Here is a 24,568-nt window from a genome sequence, read left to right on the forward strand (position 1 = left end):
TATATGGCAGCTATATCAGATTATGTACCGATTTGAGCCATACTAAGCAAAGTTATTGGACTATTAGTCATAACAAAACACCTCATGCAAAATTTCAGCCAAATCGGATGACAATTGCGCTCTCCAGTGGCTCAAGAAGTCAAGATCCAAGATCGGTTTATATGTCAGCTATACACAGTCATGAACCGATCTGAATCATACTTAGCACAGTTATTTGAAGTGATACCAAAACACCACATGCAAAATTACATCCAAATTGGATATAAATTGCGCCCTCTAAAAGCTGTAGAAGTCAAGACCCCAGATCGGTTTATATGACAGCTATATCAGGTTATGAATCGATTTGAACCATTTTTAGGTGCACAATTTCAATCAAATCGGACGAGAATTGCACCCTCTAGAGGGTCAATAAGTCAAGACACAAGATCGGTTTATATGGCAGCTATATCAAAACATGGACCGATTTGGCCCATTTACAATCCCAACCAACCTACACTAATAAAAAATATTTGTGTAAAATTTCAAGCGCCTAGCTTTACCTCTCCGATAGTTAGCATGCTTTCGACAGGCGGACGGACGGACATGGCTAGTTCGACTTAAAATGACATGACGATCAAGAATATATACACTTATGGGGTCTTAGATGCATATTTCGAAGTGTTACAAACAGAATGACGAAATTAGTAAACCCCCATCTTATGGTGGAGGTTATATTGGGTTGCCCAAAAAGTAATTGCGGATTTTTTAAAAGGAAGTAAATGCATTTTTAATAAAACTTAGAATGAACTTTATTCAAATATACTTTTTTACACTTTTTTTCTAAAGCAAGCTAAAAGTTACAGCTGATAACTGACAGAAGAAAGAATGCAATTACAGATTCACAAGCTGTGAAAAAATTTGTCAACGCCGACTATATTAAAAATACGCAATTACTTTTTGGGCAACACAATAGAAGATCAAGTCATGGTTCGGAAAACATGAGACTGACAGTTGGTCGTATAGGAGGACTTTAGAAGTATTACTAGCAAAGAACAGATCGATAAGCGTGCTGGAGAATGCGTAAAAATGCGTGGGAATTATTGAATTGAAAAGCCCCAAGGAAGACATTTCAAACGTCAAGCCTGGGTCCTGTAAAACGTTAGAGTTGAAATACCCAGCAACCACAATGTCAGAGTAAGCAAAACAGTGAGCTTCAAAGACAGAGACAAAATCTCGCGTATCCGTACTGTTATTCGGTCTATAAACGCAACCCACTAGAAGCTTGTTGTCGGCAGCAAGCACCTCAACAAAAACATACTCAATTGGGCCACCTGGATTGGACTTTATACATAACTGAGTATTCAGGTAGTTTCTCATATACAGAGCGGTGCCGACTCCACGTCATAGTCTATCTGTTCTGTGCTTACAATATCCTGAAAAATCAATAAACGAATCCGGTGTTGACTGATTCAGCCACGTCTCCGAAATTATATTCCGACTTAAAAGGTCTACCATTTCATTGATCGTGCCTCGAAGACCATTACAATTCAATTTCAAGAAATATATGAAACTATGTGGACCATATTTGGTGTGCGTATTAGGGATCACAAGGGGACAAGTTTCAGCTAAAACTGACAACGCTACAGAGATAGATGCCCAGAATTCTAATATAACTGACTGTTCCGACTATTCAGTTCAGTCGAAGATCATGCGAAAGTTAAAACACAGTATTAAATTTTTTTGGCCAAGAATTTTGCTTTATTAAAAAAATATAGATTTGCTAACAAATTCAAATTTGCCCATTAACATTACATTATTCAATTCAAATTTGAGCTCAATAATAAGGACACCTCCAGTTTGCAGTAGTTTTAACATATCATAGTACCTCACAAATGTCACCAGCACTAGAAGGGGATAATCAACGCCTTGTATGTTATTCTTGTCAGGATTCGAACCCAGGCGTTCACTGTCATAGGAGGACTTGCTAGCCTCTGAGCTATGGTGAACATTACGATTTAAAAATTACTTCGGGCCAGGTGTTTGTCACGGATGGCTGGAAGAATTAGGATTCCACAGGGTCAGATTAGGATTCCACAGGGATGCTGAGTGATCTTCCATAACTCGCTGTTCAAAATTTCAACAAAATCAGATTATAAACTACCCTTTTCTCATTAATTGTCTCATTCCCAAAAAATTCGGTTAATTTCATGTCTTCATCTTCCATGTATTTTTTTCCCTTATAAACAAAAAAGCTTCTTATATTTACTTCATAGCATCAGATTATCTAATATGCGGGTGATGACAAAACAAAAACCCTAAATGAAATTAAATCACCACCAAGGTAAAATTTTAAAACCACAAAATATCCTTCAGCCCAAGAAATTCTTAGAAAATCCAAGAAAAAAACCTTTTTGTAACCGACAGACACGTCCTAATTCACAGATGAAGCGATGATGACTCTTTTCACAGCCGTGGTCATAAATATTTCACCTGTGCTGGCTGATTGTCTGTTGCTTGTTGTTCGGTATAGAGATGAAGGCAAGTTTGGCAGCAGCGGCAGCAAAATACGAAGACGAGACCCTCATTGCCTTTAGTCATCAACAGCAATGCCGCACCTTCGGCTACTAGCCCCCACCATCCTCTTGTTCACGCACTCGCCATAACAGTTCCAGCCGTTGATACAAATTTTGAATTTCGCACATGTTTTGGATAACATTTCTCGATTTATGCCGCAACAACAAAACAGAACCTAGAGTAAATGAAGTGTCTAGAGGCGGTTGATTGTTAAGGCAAACTTTGGTAACTCTGTGCTATCTAGCGCGCCCATCATGTGTCTTCCCTTGGATGAATGAGACAGAGAGATGGACAGACAGGCGAGGGCGGGTGGTTGAAGTTGTTGGCCAATATAGAGGAACAAGTGTAAACTGAGTACCTACTCAGCACATGGAGACGTTCGTAGGTACGTACATACAGCTAGACGGACATACACCTGTGTCTTGCCACTACCTGGTGTTGTTGTTGTGGTGATGGTTGCTTTTGCTTCTATTTAACGATCATAAGCACAAATCTGTGCTTTTTCCTCATATTTTGCCAGTTGTCGTTTATCTTTTTCTTCTGCTTCAACTCATTTTTTGTAGCTTGGTGTGTGGCGTTTTGAATTTGAGGTTCTTCATTTGCTTGAGTATCAGTTGGATTTGTTTTTGGGCCCCATTGGAGTGCGTTCAGTATAAAATGTGAAATCCGCCAACAGAATGGCATCAGTACCACATTGTCAACTCGCATTTCAAGTGCAATTAAATAAATCGCCTTTTTGCCATTACGTTACATCGAAGCTAACCTAGACCCCGAACCCCGAAAAAATAAGAGCAGATTAAACGGATTATACGGATTTGTGTGTGTTTCTATAGCATAAAACCAAAAGGATATAAACAATTTATTAATTTCGAAAATAAATTGAGTTTTTATACAAAAAAAAAATCTAAACAAAATGTTCAGAATCACCATCGTTGCTTTGGCTGCCCTATTGTTTGCCTTTGTCTTGGCCCGTCCAGCTCAAGATCAACAGGCCGAAATTGCAACCACCTCTACCACACCTGCCACTATCATCAAACAAGTCGATGTTAATAATCCTGATGGCAGTTTCAACAGCAGGTATGTAAATATGAGGGATCTTAAAAAAAAAGTTAGTGTTCGATTGGAATAAAATAAAGAATTCTCGAAAACGAAAAGACTGAAATTTATAATTTTTTAAAATTCGGAAAACAACGCCATTAAATTAAAATTATAGGCATTTACCCGTTTAGTAACCCGGGTTTTCGGTTTTCAATCTCAGTGTAATTTTTTTAAATAATTTTTTTTATGGATTAATTACCCTGTTTGAAAATTTATATAAATTTATATAAATATTAAAAAATTGCAAGTGCAAATTTGCCCACAAATATTCCATTAAGGAACATGAAGGATACTTCTCTCATATCAATAAGTGCAGCAGGATTCAAGTTTTTACCTCAATGTTAATCAACCTCCGTTAGGACTGGAATTTATTTTCTGAATTCTCGCCAGGATTTCAGCCGAGGCTTCATAGGCGGATATCCTTTCCGATCCAACTTTTGGATAAATGATAACAGACTCCCTGTTTAGTGCTACAGGAACTTTCAATTATACAGTTTAAATCGAAAACTGTTTTGTTTTCGTGGCGAAATAGGCAAAATATCATAAATTCATTGATCTAAAATGTTACTCCGAAAATGCCATAACTCACCCAAATCTTCGAATTTCGAAAATGTAAAGGCATTCCGCATTTAGGGAGATCACGAGGAATCTGTTTCTATAGAAAATTTCTTAAAAATCGAACTTTTTATTTTTTGCGAAAATTTTTCGCAAGGTTATAGCCCATTGAAAATTTCGATTTTCGAAAATCCAAAAATTTTTCGGATTTGCATTCCGCAATGCAGTTCATGCCTCAATTATACAGTTTAAATCGAAAACTGTTTTGTTTTCGTGGCGAAATAGGCAAAATATCATAAATTTATTGATCTAAAATTTTACTCCGAAAATGCCATAACTCGCCCAAATCTTCGAATTTCGAAAATGTAAAGGCATTCCGCATTTAGGGAGATCACGAGGAATCTGTTTCAATTGAAAATTTCTTAAAAATCTAACTTTTTATTTTTTGCGAAAAATTTTCGCAAGGGTATAGCCCATTGAAAATTTCGATTTTCGAAAATCCAAAAATTTTTCGGATTTGCTTTCCGCAATGCAGTTCATGCCTCAATTATACAGTTTAAATCGAAAACTGTTTTGTTTTCATGGCGAAATAGGCAAAATATCATAAATTCATTGATCTAAAATTTTACTCCGAAAATGCCATAACTCGCCCAAATCTTCGAATTTCGAAAATGTAAAGGCATTCCGCATTTAGGGAGATCACGAAGAATCTGTTTCAATTGAAAATTTCTTAAAAATCAAACTTTTTATTTTTTGCGAAAAATTGTCGCAAGGGTATAGCCCATTGAAAATTTCGATTTTCGAAAATCCAAAAATTTTTCGGATTTGCATTCCGCAATGCAGTTCATGCCACAATTATACAGTTTAAATCGAAAACTGTTTTTTTTTTCGTGGTGAAATAGGCAAAATATCATAAATTCATTGATCTAAAATTTTACTCCGAAAATGCCATAACTCGCCCAAATCTTCGAATTTCGAAAATGTAAAGGCATTCCGCATTTAGGGAGGTCACGAGGAATCTGTTTCTATTAAAAATTTCTAAACAATCGAACTTTTTATTTTTTGCGAAAGTTTTTCGCAAGGGTATAGCCCATTGAAAATTTCGATTTTCGAAAATCCAAAAATTTTTCGGATTTGCATTCCGTAATGCACCTCATGCCTCAATTGTACAGTTTAAATCGAAAACTGTTTTGTTTTCGTGGCGAAATAGGAAAAATATCATCAATTCATTGATCTAAAATTTTACTCCGAAAATGCCATATTTCGCCCAAATATTCAAATTTCGAAAATGTAAAGGCATTCCGCATTTAGGGAGATCACGAGGAATCTGTTTCTATTGAAAGTTTCTTAAAAGTCGAACTTTTTTTCGAAAAATTTTCGCAAGGGTATAGCCCATTGAAAATTTCGATTTTCGAAAATCCAAAAATTTTTCGGATTTGCATTCCGCAATGCAGTTCATGTCTCAATTATACAGTTTAAATCGAAAACTGTTTTGTTTTCATGGCAAAATAGGCAAAATATCATAAATTCATCGATCCAAAATTTTACTCCGAAAATACCACAACTTGCGAAAAACTTCGAATTTCGAAAATGAAAAGGCATTCCGCATTAAGGGAGATCACGAGGAATCTGTTTCTATTGAAAATTTCTTAAAAATCGAACTTCTTATTTTTTGCGAAAATTTTTCGCAAGGGTATAGCCCATTGAAAATTTCGATTTTCGAAAATCCAAAAATATTTCGGATTTGCATTCCGCAAGCACTTCATGCCTGAATTATTCCGTTTAAATCGAAAACTGTTTTGTTTTCGTGGCGAAATAGGCAAAATATCATAAATTCATTGGTCTAAAATTTTACTCCGAAAATGCCATAACTCGCCCAAATGTTCGAATTTCGAAAATGTAAAGGAATTCCGCATTTAGGGAGATCACGAGGAATCTGTTTCTATTAAAAATTTCTAAAAAATCTAACTTTTTATTTTTTGCGAAAAATTGTCGCAAGGGTATAGCCCATTGAAAATTTCGATTTTCGAAAATCCAAAAATTTTTCGGATTTGCATTCCGCAAGCACTTCATGCCTGAATTATTCCGTTTAAATCGAAAACTGTTTTGTTTTCGTGGCGAAATAGGCAAAATATCATCAATTCATCGACCCAAAATTTTACTCCGAAAATACCACAACTTTCGAATAACTTCGAATTTCGAAAATGAAAAGGCATTCCGCATTTAGGGAGATCACGAGGAATCTGTTTCTATTAAAAATTTCTTAGAAATCGAACTTTTTATTTTTTGCGAAAAATTTTCGCAAGGGTATAGCCCATTGAAAATTTCGATTTTCGAAAATCCAAAAATTTTTCGGATTTGCTTTCCGCAATGCAGTTCATGCCTCAATTATACAGTTTAAATCGAAAACTGTTTTGTGTTCTCGGCGAAATAGGCAAAATATCATAAATTCATTGATCTAAAATTTTACTCCGAAAATGCCATAACTCGCCCAAATCTTCGAATTTCGAAAATGTAAAGGCATTCCGCATTTAGGGAGATCACGAGGAATCTGTTTCTATAGAAAATTTCTTAAAAATCGAACTTTTTATTTTTTGCGAAAAATTTTCACAAGGGTATAGCCCATTGAAAATTTCGATTTTCGAAAATCCAAAAATTTTTCGGATTTGCTTTCCGCAATGCAGTTCATGCCTCAATTATACAGTTTAAATCGGAAACTGTTTTGTTTTCGTGGCGAAATAGGCAAAATATCATAAATTCATTGATCTAAAATTTTACTCCGAAAATGCCATAACTCGCCCAAATCTTCGAATTTCGAAAATATAAAGGCATTCCGCATTTAGGGAGATCACGAGGAATCTGTTTCAATTGAAAATTTCTTAAAAATCGAACTTTTTATTTTTTGCGAAAAATTTTCGCAAGGGTATAGCCCACTGAAAATTTCGATTTTCGAAAATCCAAAAATTTTTCGGATTTGCTTTCCGCAATGCAGTTCATGCCTCAATTATACAGTTTAAATCGAAAACTGTTTTGTTTTCGTGGCGAAATAGGCAAAATATCATAAATTCATTGATCTAAAATTTTACTCCGAAAATGCCATAACTCGCCCAAATCTTCGAATTTCGAAAATGTAAAGGCATTCCGCATTTAGGGAGATCACGAGGAATCTGTTTCAATTGAAAATTTCTTAAAAATCGAACTTTTTATTTTTTGCGAAAAATTTTCGCAAGGGTATAGCCCATTGAAAATTTCGATTTTCGAAAATCCAAAAATTTTTCGGATTTGCTTTCCGCAATGCAGTTCATGCCTCAATTATACAGTTTAAATCGAAAACTGTTTTGTTTTCGTGGCGAAATAGGCAAAATATCATAAATTCATTGATCTAAAATTTTACTCCGAAAATGCCATAACTCGCCCAAATCTTCGAATTTCGAAAATGTAAAGGCATTCCGCATTTAGGGAGATCACGAGGAATCTGTTTCAATTGAAAATTTCTTAAAAATCGAACTTTTTATTTTTTGCGAAAAATTTTCGCAAGGGTATAGCCCATTGAAAATTTCGATTTTCGAAAATCCAAAAATTTTTCGGATTTGCTTTCCGCAATGCAGTTCATGCCTCAATTATACAGTTTAAATCGAAAACTGTTTTGTTTTCGTGGCGAAATAGGCAAAATATCATAAATTCATTGATCAAAAATTTTACTCCGAAAATGCCATAACTCGCCCAAATCTTCGAATTTCGAAAATGTAAAGGCATTCCGCATTTAGGGAGATCACGAGGAATCTGTTTCAATTGAAAATTTCTTAAAAATCGAACTTTTTATTTTTTGCGAAAAATTTTCGCAAGGGTATAGCCCATTGAAAATTTCGATTTTCGAAAATCCAAAAATTTTTCGGATTTGCTTTCCGCAATGCAGTTCATGCCTCAATTATACAGTTTAAATCGAAAACTGTTTTGTTTTCGTGGCGAAATAGGCAAAATATCATAAATTCATTGATCTAAAATTTTACTCCGAAAATGCCATAACTCGCCCAAATCTTCGAATTTCGAAAATGTAAAGGCATTCCGCATTTAGGGAGATCACGAGGAATCTGTTTCAATTGAAAATTTCTTAAAAATCTAACTTTTTATTTTTTGCGAAAAAATTTCGCAAGGGTATAGCCCATTGAAAATTTCGATTTTCGAAAATCCAAAAAATTTTCGGATTTGCTTTCCGCAATGCAGTTTATGGCTCAATCATACAGTTTAAATCGAAGACTGTTTTATTTTCGTGGCGAAATAGGCAAAATATCATAAATTCATTGATCTAAAATTTTACTCCGAAAATGCCATAACTCGCCCAAATCTTCGAATTTCGAAAATGTAAAGGCATTCCGCATTTAGGGAGATCACGAGGAATCTGTTTCTATAGAAAATTTCTTAAAAATCGAACTTTTTATTTTTTGCGAAAATTTTTCGCAAGGGTATAGCCCATTGAAAATTTCGATTTTCGAAAATCCAAAAATTTTTCGGATTTGCTTTCCGCAATGCAGTTCATGCCTCAATTATACAGTTTAAATCGAAAACTGTTTTGTTTTCGTGGCGAAATAGGCAAAATATCATAAATTCATTGATCTAAAATTTTACTCCGAAAATGCCATAACTCGCCCAAATCTTCGAATTTCGAAAATGTAAAGGCATTCCGCATTTAGGGAGATCACGAGGAATCTGTTTCAATTGAAAATTTCTTAAAAATCGAACTTTTTATTTTTTGCGAAAAATTTTCGCAAGGGTATAGCCCATTGAAAATTTCGATTTTCGAAAATCCAAAAATTTTTCGGATTTGCTTTCCGCAATGCAGTTCATGCCTCAATTATACAGTTTAAATCGAAAACTGTTTTGTTTTCGTGGCGAAATAGGCAAAATATCATAAATTCATTGATCTAAAATTTTACTCCGAAAATGCCATAACTCGCCCAAATCTTCGAATTTCGAAAATGTAAAGGCATTCCGCATTTAGGGAGATCACGAGGAATCTGTTTCAATTGAAAATTTCTTAAAAATCGAACTTTTTATTTTTTGCGAAAAATTTTCGCAAGGGTATAGCCCATTGAAAATTTCGATTTTCGAAAATCCAAAAATTTTTCGGATTTGCTTTCCGCAATGCAGTTTATGGCTCAATTATACAGTTTAAATCGAAGACTGTTTTGTTTTCGTGGCGAAATAGGCAAAATATCATAAATTCATTGATCTAAAATTTTACTCCGAAAATGCCATAACTCGCCCAAATCTTCGAATTTCGAAAATGTAAAGGCATTCCGCATTTAGGGAGATCACGAGGAATCTGTTTCAATTGAAAATTTCTTAAAAATCGAACTTTTTATTTTTTGCGAAAAATTTTCGCAAGGGTATAGCCCATTGAAAATTTCGATTTTCGAAAATCCAAAAATTTTTCGGATTTGCTTTCCGCAATGCAGTTCATGCCTCAATTATACAGTTTAAATCGAAAACTGTTTTGTTTTCGTGGCGAAATAGGCAAAATATCATAAATTCATTGATCAAAAATTTTACTCCGAAAATGCCATAACTCGCCCAAATCTTCGAATTTCGAAAATGTAAAGGCATTCCGCATTTAGGGAGATCACGAGGAATCTGTTTCAATTGAAAATTTCTTAAAAATCGAACTTTTTATTTTTTGCGAAAAATTTTCGCAAGGGTATAGCCCATTGAAAATTTCGATTTTCGAAAATCCAAAAATTTTTCGGATTTGCTTTCCGCAATGCAGTTCATGCCTCAATTATACAGTTTAAATCGAAAACTGTTTTGTTTTCGTGGCGAAATAGGCAAAATATCATAAATTCATTGATCTAAAATTTTACTCCGAAAATGCCATAACTCGCCCAAATCTTCGAATTTCGAAAATGTAAAGGCATTCCGCATTTAGGGAGATCACGAGGAATCTGTTTCAATTGAAAATTTCTTAAAAATCTAACTTTTTATTTTTTGCGAAAAAATTTCGCAAGGGTATAGCCCATTGAAAATTTCGATTTTCGAAAATCCAAAAAATTTTCGGATTTGCTTTCCGCAATGCAGTTTATGGCTCAATCATACAGTTTAAATCGAAGACTGTTTTATTTTCGTGGCGAAATAGGCAAAATATCATAAATTCATTGATCTAAAATTTTACTCCGAAAATGCCATAACTCGCCCAAATCTTCGAATTTCGAAAATGTAAAGGCATTCCGCATTTAGGGAGATCACGAGGAATCTGTTTCTATAGAAAATTTCTTAAAAATCGAACTTTTTATTTTTTGCGAAAATTTTTCGCAAGGGTATAGCCCATTGAAAATTTCGATTTTCGAAAATCCAAAAATTTTTCGGATTTGCTTTCCGCAATGCAGTTCATGCCTCAATTATACAGTTTAAATCGAAAACTGTTTTGTTTTCGTGGCGAAATAGGCAAAATATCATAAATTCATTGATCTAAAATTTTACTCCGAAAATGCCATAACTCGCCCAAATCTTCGAATTTCGAAAATGTAAAGGCATTCCGCATTTAGGGAGATCACGAGGAATCTGTTTCAATTGAAAATTTCTTAAAAATCGAACTTTTTATTTTTTGCGAAAAATTTTCGCAAGGGTATAGCCCATTGAAAATTTCGATTTTCGAAAATCCAAAAATTTTTCGGATTTGCTTTCCGCAATGCAGTTCATGCCTCAATTATACAGTTTAAATCGAAAACTGTTTTGTTTTCGTGGCGAAATAGGCAAAATATCATAAATTCATTGATCTAAAATTTTACTCCGAAAATGCCATAACTCGCCCAAATCTTCGAATTTCGAAAATGTAAAGGCATTCCGCATTTAGGGAGATCACGAGGAATCTGTTTCAATTGAAAATTTCTTAAAAATCGAACTTTTTATTTTTTGCGAAAAATTTTCGCAAGGGTATAGCCCATTGAAAATTTCGATTTTCGAAAATCCAAAAATTTTTCGGATTTGCTTTCCGCAATGCAGTTCATGCCTCAATTATACAGTTTAAATCGAAAACTGTTTTGTTTTCGTGGCGAAATAGGCAAAATATCATAAATTCATTGATCTAAAATTTTACTCCGAAAATGCCATAACTCGCCCAAATCTTCGAATTTCGAAAATGTAAAGGCATTCCGCATTTAGGGAGATCACGAGGAATCTGTTTCTATAGAAAATTTCTTAAAAATCGAACTTTTTATTTTTTGCGAAAAATTTTCACAAGGGTATAGCCCATTGAAAATTTCGATTTTCGAAAATCCAAAAATTTTTCGGATTTGCTTTCCGCAATGCAGTTCATGCCTCAATTATACAGTTTAAATCGAAAACTGTTTTGTGTTCTCGGCGAAATAGGCAAAATATCATAAATTCATTGATCTAAAATTTTACTCCGAAAATGCCATAACTCGCCCAAATCTTCGAATTTCGAAAATGTAAAGGCATTCCGCATTTAGGGAGATCACGAGGAATCTGTTTCTATAGAAAATTTCTTAAAAATCGAACTTTTTATTTTTTGCGAAAATTTTTCGCAAGGGTATAGCCCATTGAAAATTTCGATTTTCGAAAATCCAAAAATTTTTCGGATTTGCTTTCCGCAATGCAGTTCATGCCTCAATTATACAGTTTAAATCGGAAACTGTTTTGTTTTCGTGGCGAAATAGGCAAAATATCATAAATTCATTGATCTAAAATTTTACTCCGAAAATGCCATAACTCGCCCAAATCTTCGAATTTCGAAAATGTAAAGGCATTCCGCATTTAGGGAGATCACGAGGAATCTGTTTCAATTGAAAATTTCTTAAAAATCGAACTTTTTATTTTTTGCGAAAAATTTTCGCAAGGGTATAGCCCACTGAAAATTTCGATTTTCGAAAATCCAAAAATTTTTCGGATTTGCTTTCCGCAATGCAGTTCATGCCTCAATTATACAGTTTAAATCGAAAACTGTTTTGTGTTCTCGGCGAAATAGGCAAAATATCATAAATTCATTGATCTAAAATTTTACTCCGAAAATGCCATAACTCGCCCAAATCTTCGAATTTCGAAAATGTAAAGGCATTCCGCATTTAGGGAGATCACGAGGAATCTGTTTCAATTGAAAATTTCTTAAAAATCGAACTTTTTATTTTTTGCGAAAAATTTTCGCAAGGGTATAGCCCATTGAAAATTTCGATTTTCGAAAATCCAAAAATTTTTCGGATTTGCTTTCCGCAATGCAGTTCATGCCTCAATTATACAGTTTAAATCGAAAACTGTTTTGTTTTCGTGGCGAAATAGGCAAAATATCATAAATTCATTGATCTAAAATTTTACTCCGAAAATGCCATAACTCGCCCAAATCTTCGAATTTCGAAAATGTAAAGGCATTCCGCATTTAGGGAGATCACGAGGAATCTGTTTCAATTGAAAATTTCTTAAAAATCGAACTTTTTATTTTTTGCGAAAAATTTTCGCAAGGGTATAGCCCATTGAAAATTTCGATTTTCGAAAATCCAAAAATTTTTCGGATTTGCTTTCCGCAATGCAGTTCATGCCTCAATTATACAGTTTAAATCGAAAACTGTTTTGTTTTCGTGGCGAAATAGGCAAAATATCATAAATTCATTGATCTAAAATTTTACTCCGAAAATGCCATAACTCGCCCAAATCTTCGAATTTCGAAAATGTAAAGGCATTCCGCATTTAGGGTGATCACGATGAATCTGTTTCAATTGAAAATTTCTTAAAAGTCGAACTTTTTATTTTTTGCTAAAATTTTCGCAAGGGTATAGCCCATTGAAAATTTCGATTTTCGAAAATCCAAAAATTTTTCGGATTTGCTTTCCGCAATGCAGTTCATGCCTCAATTATACAGTTTAAATCGAAAACTGTTTTGTTTTCGTGGCGAAATAGGCAAAATATCATAAATTCATTGATCTAAAATTTTACTCCGAAAATGCCATAACTCGCCCAAATCTTCGAATTTCGAAAATGTAAAGGCATTCCGCATTTAGGGAGATCACGAGGAATCTGTTTCAATTGAAAATTTCTTAAAAATCAAACTTTTTATTTTTTGCGAAAAAATTTCGCAAGGGTATAGCCCATTGAAAATTTCGATTTTCGAAAATCCAAAAATTTTTCGGATTTGCATTCCGCAATGCAGTTTATGGCTCAATCATACAGTTAAAATCGAAAACTGGTTTGTTTTCGTGGCGAAATAGGCAAAATATCATAAATTCATTGATCTAAAATTTTACTCCGAAAATGCCATAACTCGCCCAAATCTTCGAATTTCGAAAATGTAAAGGCATTCCGCATTTAGGGAGATCACGAGGAATCTGTTTCTATAGAAAATTTCTTAAAAATCTAACTTTTTATTTTTTGCGAAAATTTTTCGCAAGGGTATAGCCCATTGAAAATTTCGATTTTCGAAAATCCAAAAATTTTTCGGATTTGCATTCCGCAATGCAGTTTATGGCTCAATCATACAGTTTAAATCGAAAACTGTTTTATTTTCGTGGCGAAATAGGCAAAATATCATAAATTCATTGATCTAAAATGTTACTCCGAAAATGCCATAACTCGCCCAAATCTTCGAATTTCGAAAATGTAAAGGCATTCCGCATTTAGGGAGATCACGAGGAATCTGTTTCAATTGAAAATTTCTTAAAAATCGAACTTTTTATTTTGTGCGAAAAATTTTCGCAAGGGTATAGCCCATTGAAAATTTCGATTTTCGAAAATCCAAAAATTTTTCGGATTTGCTTTCCGCAATGCAGTTCATGCCTCAATTATACAGTTTAAATCGAAAACTGTTTTGTTTTCGTGGCGAAATAGGCAAAATATCATAAATTCATTGATCTAAAATTTTACTCCGAAAATGCCATAACTCGCCCAAATCTTCGAATTTCGAAAATGTAAAGGCATTCCGCAATTAGGGAGATCACGAGGAATCTGTTTCAATTGAAAATTTCTTAAAAATCAAACTTTTTATTTTTTGCGAAAAATTTTCGCAAGGGTATAGCCCATTGAAAATTTCGATTTTCGAAAATCCAAAAATTTTTCGGATTTGCATTCCGCAATGCAGTTTATGGCTCAATCATACAGTTTAAATCGAAAACTGTTTTATTTTCGTGGCGAAATAGGCAAAATATCATAAATTCATTGATCTAAAATGTTACTCCGAAAATGCCATAACTCGCCCAAATCTTCGAATTTCGAAAATGTAAAGGCATTCCGCATTTAGGGAGATCACGAGGAATCTGTTTCAATTGAAAATTTCTTAAAAATCGAACTTTTTATTTTTTGCGAAAAATTTTCGCAAGGGTATAGCCCATTGAAAATTTCGATTTTCGAAAATCCAAAAATTTTTCGGATTTACTTTCCGCAATGCAGTTCATGCCTCAATTATACAGTTTAAATCGAAAACTGTTTTGTTTTCGTGGCGAAATAGGCAAAATATCATAAATTCATTGATCTAAAATTTTACTCTGAAAATGCCATAACTCGCCCAAATCTTCGAATTTCGAAAATGTAAAGGCATTCCGCATTTAGGGAGATCACGAGGAATCTGTTTCTATAGAAAATTTCTTAAAAATCGAACTTTTTATTTTTTGCGAAAATTTTTCGCAAGGGTATAGCCCATTGAAAATTTCGATTTTCGAAAATCCAAAAATTTTTCGGATTTGCTTTCCGCAATGCAGTTCATGCCTCAATTATACAGTTTAAATCGAAAACTGTTTTGTTTTCGTGGCGAAATAGGCAAAATATCATAAATTCATTGATCTAAAATTTTACTCCGAAAATGCCATAACTCGCCCAAATCTTCGAATTTCGAAAATGTAAAGGCATTCCGCATTTAGGGAGATCACGAGGAATCTGTTTCAATTGAAAATTTCTTAAAAATCGAACTTTTTATTTTTTGCGAAAAATTTTCGCAAGGGTATAGCCCATTGAAAATTTCGATTTTCGAAAATCCAAAAATTTTTCGGAATTGCTTTCCGCAATGCAGTTCATGCCTCAATTATACAGTTTAAATCGAAAACTGTTTTGTTTTCGTGGCGAAATAGGCAAAATATCATAAATTCATTGATCTAAAATTTTACTCTGAAAATGCCATAACTCGCCCAAATCTTCGAATTTCGAAAATGTAAAGGCATTCCGCATTTAGGGAGATCACGAGGAATCTGTTTCTATAGAAAATTTCTTAAAAATCTAACTTTTTATTTTTTGCGAAAATTTTTCGCAAGGGTATAGCCCATTGAAAATTTCGATTTTCGAAAATCCAAAAATTTTTCGGATTTGCTTTCCGCAATGCAGTTCATGCCTCAATTATACAGTTTAAATCGAAAACTGTTTTGTTTTCGTGGCGAAATAGGCAAAATATCATAAATTCATTGATCTAAAATTTTACTCCGAAAATGCCATAACTCGCCCAAATCTTCGAATTTCGAAAATGTAAAGGCATTCCGCATTTAGGGAGATCACGAGGAATCTGTTTCTATAGAAAATTTCTTAAAAATCTAACTTTTTATTTTTTGCGAAAAATTTTCGCAAGGGTTGAAAATTTCGATTTTCGAAAATCCAAAAATTTTTCGGATTTGCTTTCCGCAATGCAGTTCATGCCTCAATTATACAGTTAAAATCGAAAACTGGTTTGTTTTCGTGGCGAAATAGGCAAAATATCATAAATTCATTGATCTAAAATTTTACTCTGAAAATGCCATAACTCGCCCAAATCTTCGAATTTCGAAAATGTAAAGGCATTCCGCATTTAGGGAGATCACGAGGAATCTGTTTCAATTGAAAATTTCTTAAAAATCAAACTTTTTATTTTTTGCGAAAAAATTTCGCAAGGGTATAGCCCATTGAAAATTTCGATTTTCGAAAATCCAAAAATTTTTCGGATTTGCATTCCGCAATGCAGTTTATGGCTCAATCATACAGTTAAAATCGAAAACTGGTTTGTTTTCGTGGCGAAATAGGCAAAATATCATAAATTCATTGATCTAAAATTTTACTCCGAAAATGCCATAACTCGCCCAAATCTTCGAATTTCGAAAATGTAAAGGCATTCCGCATTTAGGGAGATCACGAGGAATCTGTTTCTATAGAAAATTTCTTAAAAATCTAACTTTTTATTTTTTGCGAAAATTTTTCGCAAGGGTATAGCCCATTGAAAATTTCGATTTTCGAAAATCCAAAAATTTTTCGGATTTGCATTCCGCAATGCAGTTTATGGCTCAATCATACAGTTTAAATCGAAAACTGTTTTATTTTCGTGGCGAAATAGGCAAAATATCATAAATTCATTGATCTAAAATGTTACTCCGAAAATGCCATAACTCGCCCAAATCTTCGAATTTCGAAAATGTAAAGGCATTCCGCATTTAGGGAGATCACGAGGAATCTGTTTCAATTGAAAATTTCTTAAAAATCGAACTTTTTATTTTGTGCGAAAAATTTTCGCAAGGGTATAGCCCATTGAAAATTTCGATTTTCGAAAATCCAAAAATTTTTCGGATTTGCTTTCCGCAATGCAGTTCATGCCTCAATTATACAGTTTAAATCGAAAACTGTTTTGTTTTCGTGGCGAAATAGGCAAAATATCATAAATTCATTGATCTAAAATTTTACTCCGAAAATGCCATAACTCGCCCAAATCTTCGAATTTCGAAAATGTAAAGGCATTCCGCAATTAGGGAGATCACGAGGAATCTGTTTCAATTGAAAATTTCTTAAAAATCAAACTTTTTATTTTTTGCGAAAAATTTTCGCAAGGGTATAGCCCATTGAAAATTTCGATTTTCGAAAATCCAAAAATTTTTCGGATTTGCATTCCGCAATGCAGTTTATGGCTCAATCATACAGTTTAAATCGAAAACTGTTTTATTTTCGTGGCGAAATAGGCAAAATATCATAAATTCATTGATCTAAAATGTTACTCCGAAAATGCCATAACTCGCCCAAATCTTCGAATTTCGAAAATGTAAAGGCATTCCGCATTTAGGGAGATCACGAGGAATCTGTTTCAATTGAAAATTTCTTAAAAATCGAACTTTTTATTTTTTGCGAAAAATTTTCGCAAGGGTATAGCCCATTGAAAATTTCGATTTTCGAAAATCCAAAAATTTTTCGGATTTACTTTCCGCAATGCAGTTCATGCCTCAATTATACAGTTTAAATCGAAAACTGTTTTGTTTTCGTGGCGAAATAGGCAAAATATCATAAATTCATTGATCTAAAATTTTACTCTGAAAATGCCATAACTCGCCCAAATCTTCGAATTTCGAAAATGTAAAGGCATTCCGCATTTAGGGAGATCACGAGGAATCTGTTTCTATAGAAAATTTCTTAAAAATCGAACTTTTTATTTTTTGCGAAAATTTTTCGCAAGGGTATAGCCCATTGAAAATTTCGATTTTCGAAAATCCAAAAATTTTTCGGATTTGCTTTCCGCAATGCAGTTCATGCCTCAATTATACAGTTTAAATCGAAAACTGTTTTGTTTTCGTGGCGAAATAGGCAAAATATCATAAATTCATTGATCTAAAATTTTACTCCGAAAATGCCATAACTCGCCCAAATCTTCGAATTTCGAAAATGTAAAGGCATTCCGCATTTAGGGAGATCACGAGGAATCTGTTTCAATTGAAAATTTCTTAAAAATCGAACTTTTTATTTTTTGCGAAAAATTTTCGCAAGGGTATAGCCCATTGAAAATTTCGATTTTCGAAAATCCAAAAATTTTTCGGAATTGCTTTCCGCAATGCAGTTCATGCCTCAATTATACAGTTTAAATCGAAAACTGTTTTGTTTTCGTGGCGAAATAGGCAAAATATCATAAATTCATTGATCTAAAATTTTACTCTGAAAATGCCATAACTCGCCCAAATCTTCGAATTTCGAAAATGTAAAGGCATTCCGCATTTAGGGAGATCACGAGGAATCTGTTTCTATAGAAAATTTCTTAAAAATCGAACTTTTTATTTTTTGCGAAAATTTTTCGCAAGGGTATAGCCCATTGAAAATTTCGATTTTCGAAAATCCAAAAATTTTTCGGATTTGCTTTCCGCAATGCAGTTCATGCCTCAATTATACAGTTTAAATCGAAAACTGTTTTGTTTTCGTGGCGAAATAGGCAAAATATCATAAATTCATTGATCTAAAATTTTACTCCGAAAATGCCATAACTCGCCCAAATCTTCGAATTTCGAAAATGTAAAGGCATTCCGCATTTAGGGAGATCACGAGGAATCTGTTTCTATAGAAAATTTCTTAAAAATCTAACTTTTTATTTTTTGCGAAAAATTTTCGCAAGGGTTGAAAATTTCGATTTTCGAAAATCCAAAAATTTTTCGGATTTGCTTTCCGCAATGCAGTTCATGCCTCAATTATACAGTTAAAATCGAAAACTGGTTTGTTTTCGTGGCGAAATAGGCAAAATATCATAAATTCATTGATCTAAAATTTTACTCTGAAAATGCCATAACTCGCCCAAATCTTCGAATTTCGAAAATGTAAAGGCATTCCGCATTTAGGGAGATCACGAGGAATCTGTTTCTATAGAAAATTTCTTAAAAATCTAACTTTTTATTTTTTGCGAAAATTTTTCGCAAGGGTATAGCCCATTGAAAATTTCGATTTTCGAAAATCCAAAAATTTTTCGGATTTGCTTTCCGCAATGCAGTTCATGCCTCAATTATACAGTTTAAATCGAAAACTGTTTTGTTTTCGTGGCGAAATAGGCCACATATCATAAATTCATTGATCTAAAATTTTACTCCGAAAATGCCATAACTCGGCCAAATCTTCGAATTTCGAAAGTGTAAAGACATTCCGCATTTAGAGAGTTCACGAGGAATCTGTTTCTATTAAAAATTTCTTAAAAATCGAACTTTTTATTTTGTGCGAAAAATTTTCGCAAGGTTATAGCCCATTGAAAATTTCGATTTTCGAAAATCCAAAAATTTTTCGGATTTGCATTCCGCAATGCAGTTCATGCCTCAATTATACAGTTTAAATCGAAAACTATTTTGTTTTCGTGGCGAAATAGGCGAAATAGGCAAAATATCATAAATTGATTGATATAAAATTTTACTCCGAAAATGCCATAACTCGCCCAAATCTTCGAATTTCAAAAATGTAAAGGCATTCCGCATTTAAGGAGTTCACGAAGAATCTGTTTCTATAGAAAATTTCTTAAAAATCGAACTTTTTATTTTTTACGAAAAATTTTCGAAAAAATTTTGATTTTCGAAAATCCAAAAAGTTTTCGGATTTGCTTTCCGCAATGCAGTTCATGCCTCAATTATACAGTTTAAATCGAAAACTGTTTTGTTTTCGTGGCGAAATAGGCAAAATATCATAAATTCATTGATCTAAAATTTTACTCCGAAAATGCCATAACTCGCCCAAATCTTCGAATTTCGAAAATGTAAAGGCATTCCGCATTTAGGGAGATCACGAGGAATCTGTTTCAATTGAAAATTTCTTAAAAATCGAACTTTTAATTTTTTGCGAAAATTTTTCGCAAGGTTATAGCCCATTGAAAATTTCGATTTTCGAAAATCCAAAAATTTTTCGGATTTGCTTTCCGCAATGCAGTTCATGCCTCAAATATAAAGTTTAAATCGAAAACTGTTTTGTTTTCGTGGCGAAAAAGGCAAAATATCATAAATTCATTGATCTAAAATTTTACTCCGAAAATGCCATAACTCGCCCAAATCTTCGAATTTCGGAAATATAAAGGCATTCCGCATTTAGGGAGATCACGAGGAATCTGTTTCAATTGAAATTTCTTAAAAATCTAACTTTTTATTTTTGCGAAAAATTTTCGCAAGGGTATAGCCCATTGAAAATTTCGATTTTCGAAAATCCAAAAATTTTTCGGATTTGCTTTCCGCAATGCAGTTCATGCCTCAATTATACAGTTTAAATCGAAAACTGTTTTGTGTTCTCGGCGAAATAGGCAAAATATCATAAATTCATTGATCTAAAATTTTACTCCGAAAATGCCATAACTCGCCCAAATCTTCGAATTTCGAAAATGTAAAGGCATTCCGCATTTAGGGAGATCACGAGGAATCTGTTTCAATTGAAAATTTCTTAAAAATCTAACTTTTTATTTTTTGCGAAAAATTTTCGCAAGGGTATAGCCCATTGAAAATTTCGATTTTCGAAAATCCAAAAATTTTTCGGATTTGCTTTCCGCAATGCAGTTCATGCCTCAATTATACAGTTTAAATCGAAAACTGTTTTGTTTTCGTGGCGAAATAGGCAAAATATCATAAATTCATTGATCTAAAATGTTACTCCGAAAATGCCATAACTCGCTCAAATCTTCGAATTTCGAAAATGTAAAGGCATTCCGCATTTAGGGAGATCACGAGGAATCTGTTTCAATTGAAAATTTCTTAAAAATCGAACTTTTAATTTTTTGCGAAAATTTTTCGCAAGGTTATAGCCCATTGAAAATTTCGATTTTCGAAAATCCAAAAATTTTTCGGATTTGCTTTCCGCAATGCAGTTCATGCCTCAATTATACAGTTTAAATCGAAAACTGTTTTGTTTTCGTGGCGAAAAAGGCAAAATATCATAAATTCATTGATCTAAAATTTTACTCCGAAAATGCCATAACTCGCCCAAATCTTCGAATTTCGGAAATATAAAGGCATTCCGCATTTAGGGAGATCACGAGGAATCTGTTTCAATTGAAAATTTCTTAAAAATCGAACTTTTTATTTTTTGCGAAAATTTTTCGCAAGGGTATAGCCCATTGAAAATTTCGATTTTCGAAAATCCAAAAATTTTTCGGATTTGCTTTCCGCAATGCAGTTCATGCCTCAATTATACAGTTTAAATCGAAAACTGTTTTGTGTTCTCGGCGAAATAGGCAAAATATCATAAATTCATTGATCTAAAATTTTACTCCGAAAATGCCATAACTCGCCCAAATCTTCGAATTTCGAAAATGTAAAGGCATTCCGCATTTAGGGAGATCACGAGGAATCTGTTTCAATTGAAAATTTCTTAAAAGTCGAACTTTTTATTTTTTGCGAAAATTTTCGCAAGGGTATAGCCCATTGAAAATTTCGATTTTCGAAAATCCAAAAATTTTTCGGATTTGCTTTCCGCAATGCAGTTCATGCCTCAATTATACAGTTTAAATCGAAAACTGTTTTGTTTTCGTGGCGAAATAGGCAAAATATCATAAATTCATTGATCTAAAATTTTACTCCGAAAATGCCATAACTCGCCCAAATCTTCGAATTTCGAAAATGTAAAGGCATTCCGCATTTAGAGAGATCACGAGAAATCTGTTTCAATTGAAAATTTCTTAAAAATCGAACTTTTAATTTTTTGCGAAAAATTTTCGCAAGGGTATAGCCCATTGAAAATTTCGATTTTCGAATATCCAAAAATTTTTCGGATTTGCTTTCCGCAATGCAGTTCATGCCTCAATTATACAGTTTAAATCGAAAACTGTTTTGTTTTAGTGGCGAAATAGGCAAAATATCATAAATTCATTGATCTAAAATTTTACTCTGAAAATGCCATAACTCGCCCAAATCTTCGAATTTCGAAAATGTAAAGGCATTCCGCATTTAGGGAGATCACGAGAAATCTGTTTCAATTGAAAATTTCTTAAAAATCTAACTTTTTATTTTTTGCGAAAAATTTTCGCAAGGGTATAGCCCATTGAAAATTTCGATTTTCGAAAATCCAAAAATTTTTCGGATTTGCTTTCCGCAATGCAGTTCATGCCTCAATTATACAGTTTAAATCGAAAACTGTTTTGTTTTCGTGGCGAAATAGGCAAAATATCATAAATTCATTGATCTAAAATTTTACTCCGAAAATGCCATAACTCGCCCAAATCTTCGAATTTCGAAAATGTAAAGGCATTCCGCATTTAGGGAGATCACGAGAAATCTGTTTCAATTGAAAATTTCTTAAAAATCGAACATTTTATTTTTTGCGAAAAATGTTCGTAAGGTAGCCCATTGAAAATTTCGATTTTCGAAAATCCAAAAATTTTTCGGATTTGCATTCCGCAATGCAGTTCATGCCTCAATTATACAGTTTAAATCGAAAACTGTTTTATTTTCGTGGCGAAATAGGCAAAATATCATAAATTCATTGATCTAAAATGTTACTCCGAAAATGCCATAACTCGCCCAAATCTTCGAATTTCGAAAATGTAAAGGCATTCCGCATTTAGGGAGATCACGAGGAATCTGTTTCAATTGAAAATTTCTTAAAAATCGAACTTTTTATTTTTTGCGAAAAATTTTCGCAAGGGTATAGCCCATTGAAAATTTCGATTTTCGAAAATCCAAAAATTTTTCGGATTTGCTTTCCGCAATGCAGTTCATGCCTCAATTATACAGTTTAAATCGAAAACTGTTTTGTTTTCGTGGCGAAATAGCCAAAATATCATAAATTCATTGATCTAAAATTTTACTCCGAAAATGCCATAACTCGCCCAAATCTTCGAATTTCGAAAATGTAAAGGCATTCCGCATTTAGGGAGATCACGAGGAATCTGTTTCAATTGAAAATTTTTTAAAAATCGAACTTTTTATTTTTTGCGAAAAATTTTCACAAGGGTATAGCCCATTGAAAATTTCGATTTTCGAAAATCCAAAAATTTTTCGGATTTACATTCCGCAATGCACTCCATGCCTCAATTATACAGTTTAAATCGAAAACTGTTTTGTTTTCGTGGCGAAATAGGCAAAATATCATAAATTCATTGATCTAAAATTTTACTCCGAAAATGCCATAACTCGCCTAAATCTTTGAATTTTGAAAATGTAAAGGCATTCCGCATTTAGGGAGATCACGAGGAATCTGTTTCAATTGAAAATTTCTTAAAAATCGAACTTTTTATTTTTTGCGAAAATTTTTCGCAAGGGTATAGCCCATTGAAAATTTCGATTTTCGAAAATCCAAAAATTTTTCGGATTTGCTTTCCGCAATGCAGTTTATGCCTCAATTATACAGTTTAAATCGAAAACTGTTTTGTTTTCGTGGCGAAATAGGTAAAATATAAATTTATTGATTCAAAATTTAACTCCGAAAATGCCACAACTTGCCCAAACCTTCGAATTTCGAAAATGTAAGGTCCTTCCGCATTTAGAGAGATCACGAGGAATCTGTTTCTATTGAAAATTTCTTAAAAATCGAACTTTTTATTTGTTGCGAAAAATTTTCGCAAGGGTATAGCCCATTGAAAATTTCGATTTTCGAAAATCCAAAAATTTTTCGGATTTGCATTCCGCAATGCAGTTCATGCCTCATTTTTACAGTTTAAATCGAAAATTGCTTTGTTTTTTTCCGTATTTTTTTTAGCTTCCTGTCGTTCATGTGAACTTTTATCTTTATACGATGGATTTTTATACAAAATATTTCTTGACAAAAAATATATCTGTCTTTATCTTAAAAATTTTGTTAAAAATTTTGAAACTGTTTTAATAATCCTGCCATTTTTTCATACCAAATACCTTTCTCCCTTCTCATTTCAGTTATGAAACCTCAAATGGCATCAAAGTGGAAAATATTGGCTACATGAAGAAAATTCTTGTTCCCCGCACTGAAACCGAAGATGGCCAAGTCATCGATGAGCATGAGGAAATGATTTTGGTGCAAACCGGCTCATACAGTTACATGGATCCCGAGGGCAATATCATCACCCTGCGCTATGTGGCCGATGAGAATGGTTTCCAACCACAAGGCGATCATTTGCCTCTGGCCCCACAATAGAAAAGTTCAACTAGCCAAGAGTCATTATCTTAAGTTTAGTAATTAAGTCTTAAGATTTAGTTTTTAGACTTTATTTTAAGATGGCAGCACACACTCGAATGCTATTCGGATCTTGTATAATGTTTTAAATTCCTTCTAAGTGTCATGTACTCATAAATACGTAAATAAATATTAAAATTAAGAGAAAAATAAATAAAACGAAACCAGAAAAAATATGAACCCTCAAAGCGTTTCTCATTTATTCAATGGCTGGCCTATTGATAATAAGCACTTGTGTGACTAAGGTCATTGGGCAAACATGATCTGATGAGTGTGCACTGCAATGCCTGATTTGCACGCATGCGTATGAAATCGCAACACAGGCAGACGTCACCCATCCCAACTTATCTCATCACGCGTATATTTTTTTCTTTTATTGTTGCCGTTGTTATTGCCTTTGAATTCAAGTATGAGCTGCTTATCAAGTGCAGACAGCTCCAGTGGTAGTCGGGTTTCGGCATGTGTCATTGATACAAGTGTCGTATTTAGCAACAACACAATAGTCCAGTCAGTTGTACAACTACAAGATGAATTATGGTTGTGCAGCAACAAAACGGTGCTTTGAGCA

The 24,568-nt window shown here is 33.4% G+C and overlaps 1 protein-coding gene across 1 annotated transcript; it reads left to right on the forward strand.

The window, feature by feature from the left end:
- Positions 1-3,292: 3,292 nt before the first annotated feature.
- LOC106086361 (endocuticle structural glycoprotein SgAbd-4) lies at positions 3,293-24,054 on the forward strand. Its single transcript, XM_013251000.2, has 2 exons — positions 3,293-3,630; positions 23,724-24,054. Exons 1-2 carry the CDS (start codon positions 3,467-3,469, stop codon positions 23,959-23,961), a joined length of 402 nt encoding a protein of 133 aa, XP_013106454.1. The 5' UTR covers positions 3,293-3,466; the 3' UTR covers positions 23,962-24,054.
- Positions 24,055-24,568: the final 514 nt, after the last annotated feature.

The sequence above is a fragment of the Stomoxys calcitrans genome, chromosome 5 (genome assembly GCF_963082655.1).
Source record: "Stomoxys calcitrans chromosome 5, idStoCalc2.1, whole genome shotgun sequence".
NCBI classification, from domain to species: Eukaryota; Metazoa; Arthropoda; class Insecta; order Diptera; family Muscidae; genus Stomoxys; species Stomoxys calcitrans.

Bases quoted from the DNA above. Each gene is read 5' to 3' on its own strand.
- LOC106086361 (XM_013251000.2), top strand. From the start codon at position 3,467: ATGTTCAGAATCACCATCGTTGCTTTGGCTGCCCTATTGTTTGCCTTT. The intron at 3,631-23,723 runs GTATGTAAATAT...TTCTCATTTCAG, and splicing joins GATGGCAGTTTCAACAGCAG to TTATGAAACCTCAAATGGCA.